At 36.2% G+C, this 15,891-nt stretch overlaps 1 protein-coding gene across 2 annotated transcripts in view; it reads left to right on the forward strand.

Annotated features, from left to right (window-relative positions):
* The window catches only part of LOC131032643 (uncharacterized), a 249,297-nt gene that overhangs the window by 40,028 nt on the left and 193,378 nt on the right, over positions 1-15,891 (forward strand). For both annotated transcript variants that reach the window (XM_057963667.2, XM_057963665.2), the window contains exon 4: positions 4,496-4,938. In XM_057963667.2, coding sequence (XP_057819650.1) covers positions 4,496-4,938 — 443 coding nt within the window. The remainder of the gene's footprint in view (positions 1-4,495; positions 4,939-15,891) is intronic.

Below are 15,891 nucleotides of genomic sequence, written 5' to 3' on the forward strand. Positions count from 1 at the left end.
TATTTGGAGGTGTCTGTCTGTTTACTTAAATTGCTATCTTAGTTAAGTAATTTAGATTTTTTGCCCCTCTCTCTATCCCTCCTTTTTCCCCTTTTTTTTACCAAGAGAATCCGCAGTCCTACTAAAAAACTGTATCAACCCAGCTTAAACCATTTGATAAACGAGACTATTAAGGTTTTAAGAGAACTCATCCAGCAATTGCCCATTTTACCGTAAGTTCCCTTGTGTTCCCAACAAAAAACACATCAAACCACTGAGTAATCCCGCAGTCAAGACCTGACAAACGAAACCTTGAGGTTGTCCCCTTTGATCAAACGTCATAAATAGCATTAGGGATTTCCTTATCTCAAGAGAGGATAGGATACTCAGCAAGTTTATTCTATTCTGCGTTGGCCGTATGGAGTTTGCAGCAATGCGAGTTTAGACACGTCAACACATCCCTAAATGGATTTTTGTACTATGTAATTTTCATAAATGATTACTCTAGGAAGACTTGGATTTATTTCTTAAGGTCTAAAGAGTCTGATGAAGTCCTAGGTAGATTTAAAGAATTTAAGGCTCAAGTAGAAAATTTGTCTGGAAAGAGAATTAAAGTTTTAAGGTCTGATAATGGAGGTGAATTCACTTCTGGAAGGTTTCGTGATTTCTGTATTGAGGCAAGAATCAAGAGGGAGTTTTGTGTCCCTTACAAGCCACAACAAAATGGGGCTGCAGAAAGAAAGAACAAATCCATTGTTGAAGCCGCAAAAGCCATGATCCATGATCAAGACCTTCAACCATTTCTTTGGGCCGAAGGATCCAGGACAACAGTATATGTTTAGAATAGAAGTCCTCATTGGATACTGTAGAATATGACTCCATAAGAAGCCTTCACAGGTGTGAAGCCTGAAGTCAGTTACTTGAGAATCTTTGGATGTCCAGTGTATGTTCATGTACCTAAAGATAAAAGAACTAAGCTAGATCCTCCTGGCAAGAAAGGGATATTTGTGGGCTACAATGAAACTTCTAAAGCCTACAAAATCTACATTCTAGGTCAAAAGCATATAGAGGTTAGCAAAGATGTCACCTTTGAAGAAGATGTTGCATTCAAAATATCTAAAGGTTCATGCATGGAGATTGATGATGAAGATTAAGAGAGTCCTCAAGATATGGATATTGATCATACTCTTGAGATTCAGAGGGGGTCTACTAAACTGGTAGAGACTATTGATCCAATTGAACCCTTGGATCCTATTGATGGGCCTAGATATATTATTGTGATTCGAAAGAGACCTCTTTGGGCAAGGAACACTATGCAGGTGGCAGAAAAGTTCACGGCTCCTAGAGGCACATTTAGAGAAAGTAGAAGATCACAGAGATTCTCTAGCTATGTTGCATTGATGTGTAATCTTATTGAGATTGGACCTTCCAGTGTTGAGGAAGTCTCAAATCAGCAAGTATGGAAAGATGCTATGGATGAAGAATATCAATCCATTATTATGAATGATGTTTGGGATATTGTACCTAGAATTGAAGGAAAGATAGTTGTATCTTCCAAGTGGCTATTCAAGATTAAGCATGCAGCTAATGGAAGCATTGAGAAGTATAAGGCTAGATTTGTGGCACGTGGTTTCTCTCAGAAAGAAGCAATAGACCATGAAGAAACATTTGCTCCAGTTGCTCACTATACTTCCATTAGGACAATCATTGTCATTGCAACAGCTAAGGGATGGAAGCTACATTAGATGGATGTGAAGACAACTTTTCTTAATTGTGTAATTGATGAAGAGGTCTACATTGAGCAATCTGAAGGCTTCGTGATTCATGGGAAAGATTCTCATGTATGTAAATTAAAGAAAACATTATATAATCTTAAGTAGGCTCCTCGTGCATAGTATGAAAGGATTGACAAATACTTGGTGAGTTTGGGTTTTGCAAGAATGATGTTGATCCGAGTCTTTACTTCAAGATAGTCAATGGTGAAGCTTTAATCTTGGTTCTATATGTTGATGACTTATTTCTTACTGGGGAAGATCATCTCATCTTTAGATGCAAGGAGTTAACTTCAGAATTTGAGATGAAGGACCTAGGACTCATGCATTTCTTTCTAGGTTTGGAAGTATGGCAGACGCCTAATGAGATTATTCCGAGTCAAGGAAAATATACCATTGACAGCTTGAAGAGATTTAGAATGTTAGATTGCATGTCTATGTCTACACCGATGGAAACTAACTTTAAGAAGTTGACTGAATCTGCAACTAGTTCAGATCTTGTGGATCCTACTATGTACAAACAGTTGATTGGATCCTTGATGTATCTAGTTAACACTAGACCGGATATTTGCTATGCAGTGAGTGCACTTAGTCAGTTCATGTGTGAACCAAGGCAGATACATCTAGTTGCATCGAAGCATATCTTGAGATACTTGTGTGGCACAGTTGGATATGGCTTGAAATATTCTTCCAGTGTGGACCTGAATCTGCAAGGCTACTCTGATTTTGATTGGGCAGGGAGTGTTACTGATTGGAAGAGCACCTTTGGTTGTTGCTTTAGTTTGGGATCTGTTATGATTTCTTGGTGTAGCAGGAAGCAGTCTTTAGTAGCTATAAGCACAACTGAGGCAAAATATACTGCAACATGTGTAGCAACTCGAGAAGCAGTGTGGCTTAGAAAGCTCCTTGCAGGTTTGTTTGGACAATCAAAGCTGTGTAAAGCTATCTGTCAATTCAGTGTTCCATGACAGAACAAAACATGTTGAGATCCAATACCATTACACCAAAGATATGGTACAAAGGAAAGTTGTTCAGTTGAGATCTATCGGTATTGATGAACAAACGACTGACATTCTCACCAAGCCCCTTGCCAAAGTGAAGTTTGTGCATTATCGAGACAAGCTTGGAGTTGTGGAGAATGAAGCACTTGCTGAGAGGGAGTCTCAGCATCAATGATTTCATTTGATGTAGTATAATGCATTCTTCTTTGTGTGAGAGAAGTTTGAGGTGCAAACCCTTGTTAATGCATTCTTCTCTGTAAGAGACTTTTGAGGTGAAAGCCCATGCTCCACCCTTTGGGAGTAGCCATGTTGGATGTCATGTTGAGAGACTCCATGACTTAGCACTTGTGTTTATTCACCCTCTGGGAGTAGCCATGGTGAACGTCATGATGAGATGACTACATCATGTAGAGTGATTCCGTGATGAGCACTTGTGTTCATTTACATTTCCATTCATGGGAGTAGCCATGATGGACCCACCCTCTAGGAGTAGCCATGGTGGATAGCACTACAAAGATTGTGAAGGAATCCTCCCTAGCTAAGAGGGAGTGTTAATGTTATTATAGCTATGGTTGGATTCCTTCAGGCCGACATAGCTAATATAAATGTCCAATTGGCCTATCGGCCTTAGACATTTATAGGTTCAATTTATTTACAATTATGTCAAACATAATTAAGGATTTAACATATGCCGATTAGCATATCCGTCTTGCATTAATTATAATCGGGTCTCTTATAAGGCCGACTTGTAAGTCCGCCATCTCGCTTGCCTTGAGACGTGTTGCTTGGGAGAGTGCCGACCCTTGGTGAAGGGGCACTTGTGGTGTATTTAAAGGAGATCGAATCTCCATTCATTGGCATCAAATCATAACACACAATAAGCATACCAAACACACTTCAGCAGAGCGAATTAATCCTTCAGCATAGCGAATCCACCCTACAGCAGATCGGATCATTTTATCAGCAGATTGCACATCATATGCAAGTCAGATTGAAGAGTTTTAGATCATTCCTTGACAGTTTGGATACCCGAGAGCAGTACGGACTGCATATACAACCGTATATGGTGAATTGATATATTCATATAGCATCAAGGAGAGAAGCAATTTGTAAAGACATATCTGTATTTGATAAATATATTCAGAGACTTTTGTTGCTGGGTTTTTCACCTTCAAGTTGGAAGGTTTTCCCAGGGTATCTTGGTGTGTTCTTTGTTCACTATGTTGATTTTCCTAATTGCTATTAATCTGATCATAAAATTTAACAAATAGTTAGGTTCCCCTAGATTGGCCTATAGCTATGAGATCTTGCCTCTAGTGAAGAAAGATAGGATTTATTAAAAACTCTTTTACACTTTCCAGTGCATTGAAATGGATAGAAAAAGAATGATGTTGTATTGTTGTTTTAGAGTACTTTTTTCGGTCAGGTAGTTATCATATCATATTACACTACATATGACTTATTCCAATTAGTGGATGGTTCCTTGCATTGCGTTGCCTCATATTTGGATCCCGACTTATAAATAACATATTATTTATTATTTGTCTTCATCAATTAGTTTGATGGAGAGGTGTTTGGAAGGTCTCACGCTTTGTCAACTTATTGGAACTATTTATGGATGGCCCTGTAACAATTTCAATGGTATTATGTTGTATGTTTTATTGATAAAGATTCGTAATGCATATGATTGATTACGTTATGAAAACAGTATTAATTATAAATGTGTTGTTATGTTTTGCTTAGATTTCTGAAAGAAGAACAATTTCGGGATGACCCAGTGGCAAATATGGTCTATGGATTGATTGTGTATCAGAAGTGGTTTGATGCTATTTCCAAAAGATTACATCTTAAGGAACATGACATGATTCCTCTAACAGAAGACATGGAGATGGATTCATTGGACGCTATTAGCAAGAGTTATCAGTCGGTCCAGAACTCACATCCTAATATTTCAGGAGAAGAGAAATTGTTTATCACGTTGGATTCTGATAGCTCTATTGGCAATGGGAAGGAAATTCCTAAGTTACCAGGACATCATTCTTCAAAAAAGCAATGCTGTAGAGGTCCTCTTCATGGTACATCTAAGAAAATTTATGTGCAAGGGTTTAATGAAGAGACAGATGAGGATGTTTCTTCTCATGATTTGGGTGGCGTTTCAGGAAGGATAACTGTCTTATGTTCTACTGGTAAAATTCATATCTGTTGGCTGTTATCTCAGTCAATGAAATACAAATCTTCTGTTGCCCTTTCTGATTTCTTATTATCTGCAATCTGTAATAACTTTTTGGGGTAAAAGAATAAATTGCATTCTGATAATAATTGTCTGTGCATAATGCATGTCTATCTTGCTTGTCTGAAATCCAGATTGTTTATTTTTATTGGTTTCCCTTTTTGTTTTGAATAACCAATACATGTTTGCATGGAAGGACAATTTCTTGCTCTATAAAGTCTATATAATCTGGAAAGATTATTTCTTACAGTTTCCCTTATTACCCAAATAGCCCAAAGATGTTTTTCTGCAGTTGTATTTCCTATGTGTAAATTATGATATGCTACAGTGGGATACATTATTTGGCTGTATCTGTTTTATATACTGTCTTGTCTAGGGTATATCTATTTGGGGTTTACCTCCTCTATTTTTCTGCTTTTGGTTTAATTGCTTCCTAGTTTTAACATTATGTACTTTGTTTTGGTTATTGGGATTCCTTTGAGCACTCATAATGAGCTATTGTAACTTGTTATATCTTTTACATTCACCTATATGGATTGATATTATTTCTCTCATGCTCTCTCTGGTTTGAGATAATGAAAAATTGTAGACTTAAACATAACAAGTAATCAAAATTTTTACATATTTGTAATGATGGTAGCACAACAAAGGTTGTGCAACTGCCATGGAAGTAAAAAAAGACACACACATAGTAGTCTCTTTTACAATCGTAGATCATCTGTAGTCTTTCAGAAGTAAAGTAGCTAGATCTTTATTTGAGTAGGAAAGATAGAGAAAATATATTAACGTTTCATGGATGACCGGGATAGGTTAATGGGACTTGAACATACCATTATAGCAAAAATCATTCTCTGGAATAGCTTGGCAAACCAAAAGATAAAGATTCTGATTTTTTCAATTAATTGTATATAAATGGGTTAGGGTCAGGGAAAACTAGTGCAGAAATGAGAACTAGAAACACATAATATGACCCATTTTTTTTGATATAATTGCAAAATTAATTGTGATATTTTTGGTTAAAAAAGTCAAAATTTGGTTTGGTTGATGAATTGTAAAATAATACATTTTCCAGCAAAATGCTGTCATCAGGGCCAAGTGGCAATTAATTGGAATAAATCTTAATCTTTCAATGATTTCTGCAGCTATGGTCAACATACAATCAGTGTAAGTAACTTTTGAGAGCAAAACTAAGCTCCAGTAGAGGCTAGAAAGGTATAAACTAAAACTGAAAGCTTCAAAACTTCAGGCATTACTAATATATTTTATATCCATGAGAAATGGGCCTTTGTCACCTCAAAAGCTTATGGTTGATGATGGTAACGGCTAGAGGCAAAGTCTGTCTTGATTCTGAATCTTGTGATGGAAGACCGTCTTCTCATTATCAACAATTGTGAAAGAGCTAATACAAGAAGATCTGATGATTTTATTGGTGAACAGCCAGGATTAGGTAGAAAATGCATTTGATCAAATCATAATGGAAAGGGAATCCAAATATATCCTCAACATCATGGTTCAATATTTCATACATCTCCAGCAATCATCACAATCCTCAACATTGTGGTTCAATATGAACATTTTTCTTCAGTCCCTTCCAGGCAAACTTTTCATAGATCTACCTATATGTTTTATAATACTCTTGATGTCCTGCTAGTGGAGTATCATGAAAGGCTTCTAAAATATTTTCATTGATCTTAGACTTGCATCAAAAAGACTATTTTTGTAGAGGATCAAACCCTCTATCACAACATACCTATCATCTTTAACAAATTCATCAAGGATATTAGTAGCAAATTTGTTCTTAGCATACTCAACAATAATGGAAGCTTTTCAATCAATAGAAACAATAAAAAGTGAGCATAGGGTAGGCCTCCTAGAAAGTGCATTAGCCACTATGTTTTTCTCACCCTTCATCTATTCTATGTCAAAGTCATAAGCTTGCAACTTGCTCACCCACTTTTGCTAGCGATCATAAAAATATTTTTTGGTTCAAAAATATTTTTTGACTATTATGATCATGTTAATGTGAATGAGGTATTTACCTAACTAGTTTACTAGTAGGCCTTATTTACATGTTTAAGTTTAAATAGGCCCTAGGGAATCTTTCTAGAAGGTGTTGTCAATTAGATCTTATCTTATCTTTTGGCATGCAATTCTTGTTTCCCAGGTCATTTAATATTTATCATGCTAGTTGTGTCATTGTATAGTATCAAGACACATGTCATGATCTTGTCTAATCTTACCTATCAACCTTGCCTCTATAAACAAGGCATCATATGTACATTTTGTGATCCAATATCAATCTAATCTGTTGTGTCCATAATCAGACAATGTTTTGCTGTCATTGCTCTCTTGTGGAAGGCATCTTTTTGGTTTTCTAGGTGATCGTGAAGGATTGTGTCCATTGGTGACTCTAATATGGTATTAGAGCTTTAGATTTGCAAGCCTCTTCTCAAATTTGGGAGATAATCAAGCTTGAGCTTTTGCTGGGTGCATGTTGGTGCAAATTGTACGTCACCAATGGAGTATTTTTGTTGTGGCTTTATATTGTAGGTTCATTTTGGGGCATGCTAGTGCAAATATAAGCTTACCATTGAGTTTAAAGAGTCTAAATAACTCAGATTTAGCTTTTATTTCTCTCAATTTGGCTATTGTATGATACAGTTGCAAACTAGGGTTTGAAGCTCAGATCTGATGAATAAATTTTTATTGGACCACTTTGAGCCCAAATGGATCCTGCCATTGCATTCAAAAGGCTTAAAAATGCCTATTTTGATATAAAATTTATCAACTTTTAATGAATTTGATTTTTGACAAATTTTTATTTTGCTAAGAGAGTTGTCATTGTAGCTAAATTTAGCCATTTTTTTCAAAAATTCATAATTTCTGATCTAGAAGTCGGATTTTTGCAAACAAGATATTGTTGGAAAGCTAGTTTTGTGTGCTTTCCAATGGTGCAGGTTTCATTATCAGATCTGTCTGTTAGTGAAAGTTATTTTTTTTTTAAAAGTCAGATGTTCATTTTGGATCTCGAGCTACTAGCTTTTGGCTAAATCCTTGATTTTCACAATTGTTGTGGCATTGGAAAGGGTATTGTTGATGTGTGTTTTACACACATAACATTACAAAATAAAATACCAAAGGTAATTTACCCTCTCGTGAACAAAATCACCTCAGATGCTAAGAATGAGATCAACTAAAATGATTCCAAGGTTTCTACATGTCAGGTCTTGACGAGTGGGTAACTCAATTGTCGATGTGAATTGGTAACTCAATGGTCGAGTGGGTCAGCTCCCAAGACACTCATGTGCATAAACTTCAAAGAGGAGTATAGTGACGTAATATTCCTACTCAACAGAGTGATGGGGATGCCGCAAGGTGCAATATTCAATGGATGGATGTTCTATTTCATCCAGGATTGTCTTAGGGGAACATTGGTAAATTGGTCTAAGATTATAAGTGACAATCTGGACTTTTAGCTAAGGAATGTAGAGCAGTCCAGGTCATTTGCCATGACTTCCTACCTGGTATACCTGCTTGCACGGTTTGTTTCATACAGAGGATTGATATGCAAAGGTGAAGTCGGAAGTGGGCAAGGACAATTCGGGAGTCATGAATGCTACCCCTAGCTGAGCATGTATAAAATTGAAGACTATAAGAGAGTGAATAATGCATTCACTATGTATATCATGCGGATGCTGCAAGGCGGAATCCACAGAAGATTGTCCAAGGAGGCAATAGAGCTAATAGAGAAATATGGATCGTGGTATATTCGGTTTCCCACTTTCACATACCTTAGGATTCATGGGTTTCAATCCAAACCCTATAGGCTTCCTAGGTATCCGATCGACAAAATGATCTTGTTGGAAGTGGTGAGACAACTCCTAGAGTTTGATGCCATTCAGAGAGAGAGAAGCATAGGACAAGCATGACATTCCCTATTTCAATTGGGAAGACGTTAGAGGTTTGTGTAATGTCCCGTTTTAGAATAACTTAGGAATCTTAACCAATGGCGATTTGTAATGTCCCGTTTTAGAATAACTTAGGAATCTTAACCAATACTCATTTTTTAGGAATCATAAACTGGGATAGATGATGGAAGTGGTTACTTATAATGAGGATGATATGTTTGATTTGCCATTTAAACAATATCTGATCTGCAACTATTGTTCTGATATGTTACTGCATAAAGTATGTTTCGAATCTCCTTCCTTATATTATAGCGATAAAACTATAAGGCTGTGTCTGATTTAACAATGTAACTATGCCGATAATGATCTTAATCACTAATAGTGAAGAGACTGTCGTTTCTGATGGTTACTTGGAAAACATGCAATGTTTATGGTGCGGTTTCTGAATATTACTTGGAACTATGCAACTGTAATTTCCCTCTCTCCACAGGCAGATTAATGAGAGAATGAATTGCTGATTATGATTGGATTTGTCCTTCACATTGTCATTGTGATTAGGATGCTTCAGATTTCTACACTTCCAAGGATGGGTCTGTCTGAATTCTAAGTGCCAACTCCTTGGTTCTGGATCACGATATTCCTTTTTCTATCTAATTTGATAGCATTTTTGGTTTTCCCCCGATGATGATCGTTGGAAATGATTTGACTGACTTTTTATCCCTTGCACGTGGGAATAGTTGCCTTCAAAGGAGTCGTCTTTCCTTAATCGTATCTTTTCATTATTAGATGCACCTCTTGATAACAATTTATCAATTTGACTTCATTTAATCAATTTCTTCTTAATCTTCTTAGTAATCGATGTCTAATAATGGCTGTCTAGTAATGACCTTAATCAATATTGTTGTTGTCATTCAAGTTGTTCGTCAAGACTAATCACACAAAGTATCATACTCGATGGTTTATTAAATATCTTCTTAGACTAATCGTTGTCCATTAATCTCTGGCCATCCTAATCATGCGTCAATAATATATCTTGTTTTGACATAGTGTCTTACTGATTTCTTGTGTCTCCATGTATGATTGCTCTGTAGAATGATTGATGCCATTTTTATTGAAAGTCCGATCAATTCTGTTTTGCATATGCCGTGTCTGGAGAAGAATCGCTAATAATAAACAGAGAAGGCATCATCACGAACCATATTGAGCTGTCTTCATTCCCCACGCAAGGTTCACTCTCTAATCAAAGGGCCTATATTTGCCAAGTTACAATATTGTCGAATTAATGTTGTGAGGCGTGACTACGGAGAAAGGCTCTATGACGGAAGAAGATATGTGGACTGTGCTGATAAAGAGACAATGTTGCATTGTTACTTCGCCATTAGTAATGTATCCACGATGATTATATTATCACTGTACACTAATGTTTCTTTGTCGTTATAGATTGGTGCTTTGATAGTCATCTCCGTCTATTTGTATAAGTCATCATACATTGGGATCATGTGTCGAGTTCCATCATATCTGATATCTCCTATTGTCTGCGTTCCTATTCATTTATCAACCTTATTGATATAACAATGGTATATAATATCCTTAATTTGTTTATCATTAAACTTTGAGTGCCACGCACATTTTCACGAACTAATGGTGGGTCGTCCATATCGGCTTCAACTCTATAATCGACTCTTTTATGTTTGCTCCCTTTAATAATATTATTGCTTTCATTTATTGATCATTGTCTAAGATCAATATAACCATATTTATGATACTCACTGTTTATCATAACCTCGCCATTCTTTGTCATTATCTTTGAAATATTCTTTTTGAGATCGTTGCTTACTTCCATTAATGAACTTTCAATACATTATGTGTCAAATATTAATCTAGATCTGCTAAGGTCGTCAGTGGAAAATATTGGTCTTTACGTATTTGGTTATCAATGAAATTTAGACTCTTTTTCCTTATTTGTTTGCCACCTCTATTATCACTACTATATTAATATTCTGATGAAGTTGACCATCAATATTATAAGTCGACCATATAATATTAATTTAGTGTTGCTTTATTCGAATTACTAATTTATTAATCTTAATTAATATCATTAAAGATTATTTCCTCCTTAACGTATCTTTGATGACCGCTGCCTTATTGTATTATAATTGTTTGGTAGTTATTATATAAATAATAATAAATAATAATCATATATAACAATAATAATCAATAATAATCATAACAAATAATAATAAACATTAATAATTATATATTAGGGAAAAAATCGTGAAGTCTCATAAATGAGACGATTTTCCAATATTATTAAATGTTAATTAATAAATGTTTTATTTATCGTATTTATTTAATCCAATGTCCAAGGAGGGGTTATGACAGTTTGCCAATCCGCCTCAGCCGCCAACACTACGAGTGAGGAGCTTGCATTCTATCGATTTGCAACACATAAGAAAAGAGAAACATTTGATCCAGATAAGAAAGTAGGAAGGATCAGGTGAGAGAAGTTCATTCACAAAGTTGACATAGAAGATTATTGGGCCAACCTGATGGACGAGCAAGCAATGAAGAGACGAATGTGGTCCAGAATGTCAGTGGATTTCATGAGAAAGTGTGGACTTTTCCTCATTCTTGATCAAGTGTTAGATAACAGAGATTATACGCATCCATAGTATGAGAGTGAAATGAAGAAGGCAATCTTATTGCCTAATTGGTCAAAGTTAGAAGAGGTTGACCTGAGTGTATTGATGAGAGAGGTTTTGAGTTTCTCCCGTGCATGGGTAGATATATAGATGAATAAGTTAGTTGATATGGGTGTTCCCTTCACTTATGCAAGGATGAAGCCGAAAGAGTCTACTTCCGAGGATGATCAAAGGACTATCAGTGATGTCAGGATTCATGTAGACGAAGAGAGTCAAGCTCCCAAGAGAAGGAAGAACACGCCAAGAGAAGTCAGGGCCAGAGGAAAGAAGATTGAGGAGGTGAAGAAGAAGAAAAAGAAGACTATCATTCCTCTAGCTATCACTCCTTCACCACTTCTCAGTGTCTCATCAATTAAAGTGATTGAAGTAACAGAGCAGAACAAGGAAACCCAACAGTGTTCCAACACAGTGATACTACCAGAAAATATTCTAGAGTTACATGCCACAGCGACATCTGCACCTCCAAATGAGAATGATGATCAGTCGGGATCCCCTATTGTCCTTTTGGAAGTTAGTTTGGGAAATGAGATATACGATTTGACCAGGAATAATCCTGACAATGATGATGATGTTATCTCGGCATTGAGAGGACTTGATCGAGAAACGTGTCTCGATGATGGCATGGAGATGGCCGCTGTTCCTGATTGGTTGATGAGAAGTATGGAGAAAAGTAAGAAGATGATAGAGGTACAACCTATTGATGACATTGATGATTGCCTAGCTAGGAGTGCTAAGGAGAAGGAAACCAAGAGAGCTGAGATTTTATTCTGAAATGTTATGTGCATAAAACACGCATCAACAATACCATACAGCAGGGACGGCACATGTTTTGGCTTGATCCAGCACATTTGATGCTCATGGCTAGGGAGTAACACTTGCTTCTTCATTGCTTACCTTAAGCGAATTCATATCAGGTTCCAAGATATCTCTTCCATTGTAATTTTCAGTATTGCATGGTGTTTGTCTTCAGACAAAGTTTGACAATTAGGCTACATTATTAGTCAATGTATTAGAGCTTGTAATAAGACATTGAAGTAAGTAAATGAATAAAGGTTCCAACCATATAGGGCTGCATCTTATGTAAATGAATTCTGAGATTGTATGCCATCCATTTGACAAAATGACAGCAGGAATATATGTTCGATTACAAGTTCTATTTGTTTCATAATCACTTGTGATTGTTATCCAAACATTTCTATGTTATTATCCTTCCATGGTGAATGTCCTTACATGAAGAGTCAGTATTAGATGCCCCTGATATCCACCTAAAACTAAGGACAGTAGACTAAACAATGACAACCAAGTGTTTGATGAAATGTGTAAGGGAAGAATATTAGGATTTTATATCAGAACTTAGCCAGGGACATTACAGCCAGCTTGAAACTACATTAAACATCATCAGAAAGTGACATATCCTAGAGAAAGAGTGAGGTTCTTCCTTGCTAGGCATCCATGAGGAGAGAGAAAAGAGCAAATTAAAAGAGATATTAAAGTTGATGCATAGAACTTCATAATTTCCTCTTGAGTCACTTAAAACACATTTATATTATAAAGTTTAACCTTTCCTAAGTTCTTATTCCTAGAGAGAGAGAGAAAGGGGAAGGGAGAGATAAAAAGTTGGTTTAAGTGGAAAAGCATATGACCCAAAGTGAGCGCTCATAAGTGGAATATTACTGTGGAAAAAGTAACCATTATTTATTTCTTAAAATCTGATTGGAGTGTTAGGTTTCAGCCCTAATTAGGGTGTAGCTTTGGAGATTTATAAAAAGGCAAACTTGGAAACTAACTTGTTATGTGATAATATTTTCTCTTTCTCGCCTTCTTTGAGGAGCTTTTGGTTTTGAGAAACTTTGAGACAAAAACCTCCATTGTTTCTGAACATCTACAACTGTGAGAGACCAGCCAAGGGTGTGAAGAGGGGCTCCATTCATCAGGGGTTCTGTTGACGTGTATTTTGTACACAATCATACACAGAATAAAATACCTAAGGGTATCTTATCCTCTCTTGAATAAAGCCTCTAACTGCTGAAGATTCGCATGAAGGATCAGTTAGGATGACTCCAAGGTTCCTTTTGGTAGGGTCTCTACATGTGGATAAGCTCGCCGTGGTATGATGTGATTTGCTGGAATCACAAGGGGACTTACATTGAATTCCCGATCTGCTTTGCTAGAACACAAGTTCTTACTAACTTAGATTTGAAAAATGAAAAAAGGATAAGGGCGAAGAGAGGATCTAATCCTAATACTAAGAATGTAGGAGCAATGATTGATTTTTGATGAAACTCTAACTAGATCTTGTTTTGACATCAATGGAACATCTACACAAGACTAGTGCAATCTTCTAGGGAAGCTTTATGATGTTCAAATCATCACCGCAGGAATAGATACCATCCAAGTTGATGCATATCAATGAAGAGGCGACAATTTGAAATTGAGCTTAGGCTGAATGATCCAGTTGACTACGCAAGGCAAGTCTGCAATCAACAAACTGCTAGTAGTATGGATGTACGAATTCCACCATCAATCAATAACATTTCCTCCATTCATCTAATCATCTACCATCTAAGATTGAAGACTCAACAAGGAACCATGCAAATTGCAAGAAAAACGACATATTTCACCATTACTTCAATGAAAATGGAGTTTGTTTACAATCAATGGCAACAATTTCTTGCCTTGTCCTCCTATTCTACTCTAATTGCTATTCTATCAACTATATTCTAACTCTTCCAACTATTTACAACTCTCTCTAATCCTCTAAAATTCTCTAACTCTCCCTTACAAATGAAATGTCTGGGCTTATATAGTGCCCACAATACAATTTGATGGCTTAGATCAATTCAAGATCAATGGCCAAGATTTTACAATGAAAACCCTAATTAGGGTTTGTTACAACCATTACATAACATTTAATGCTTGACCAATGATAAAATTGTATTGCTTGGACACATGTCCCTTCTAGAAAAATCGACCAATGGATAGCCGGGGTAGGTACATCGGAGTTTGTGCCACCTTCCATGAGTTAAGTACATTGAATCTGGACATGCTGAGATGGACCTCGCTGATTGGAGAAATGATGACTAGGATGCCACCTCATTTGACACTTGGAACTTGGTAGATATTCAACTTGATGTTGTTGAGAAGCTTGCTTTAATTAATTCATCTGGAACTATTTTGCTTCTTCAACGAGCCCTTGTTCTAACTCCTTGCGTCCTTGATGTGCAGGATGATGATGTACCTCGCCTTTGGAACACTGGATTGAAAGAGTTCGCCCTTGTCCTGGCTTGATCGTCCTGGCGAAGACCGTCCTGGCGAAGACCGTCCTTGATCCGGCTTGATTTTCCTTGAAGAGACCTCCATTTGATGCCTACACAACATTTCAAAATTAGTAACATGATTTTGCAATACATAACATAAATTAGAGAGCAAATTTTAGGAAACTTAATGATAAGTCCTTTATTAATCATTTCCTAAAAAAGATTGAGCTAAGGCAAAACAAAATTTCAAAATTCAAAATTAAGGTAATGACGATCAAAATTCGAAATTAAAACAAGAGATCTTGCCATACCTTACTTAAGAGCTAACTCTAGAATGCAAAATGAATAAAATTGCCTAGGCAAAATTTGAAATAAGATGGTCTTGATGTGATCTTCAAAAGAACGTTCCTCTTATCAACTTCGCCACCCTTCAAGTCTTGGACGTGATCTCCTTTTCAAGTTAGCAATTTCGCCACCCTTTGGATTTCAACGTGATCTTCAATTGCACCTTTGACGTGGTCCTAAATGGATCTCCAAGTTCACCCTTGACAAATCGCTCCACTGAAGTCTTCAAAATATCGCACCACTCTAGATAATATTAGCGCCACCTTTGGTTTGAAATTCGCACTCCACACTTGAAATACTTCGCACTTCCTTCCTTCTCCTCAAGATCGCATGTAGAAAGCAAGAAATGATTATGTGAAAATGATTGTTTTCACCCTCCATATATAGCGCTTGCACCTTTTCATCCCTTAGGCCGACTTGAGGATATGAAACGATTTTTTAAATGATTTTTAAATTAAATAACAAGGCCGACCTCTAAAATACCAAGCGCTCCCTTTTGATTTTTATTAAATTAATAATTAATTATTAAATGCCTTTATTTTTAATTAATAAATTTCGATTTTTTACAAAGGCAAAAAATAATTAATAAATACATACCATGCGCTATTTAAATGCTTTTAATTAAATATCGATTTTTTTTTTTTAGCATTTAAATAAATTTAAAAAATGTGTTTTAAGCGCCAAAATGAAAAAGTGA

Source organism: Cryptomeria japonica, chromosome 11 (assembly GCF_030272615.1).
Source record: "Cryptomeria japonica chromosome 11, Sugi_1.0, whole genome shotgun sequence".
Taxonomy (NCBI): Eukaryota; Viridiplantae; Streptophyta; class Pinopsida; order Cupressales; family Cupressaceae; genus Cryptomeria; species Cryptomeria japonica.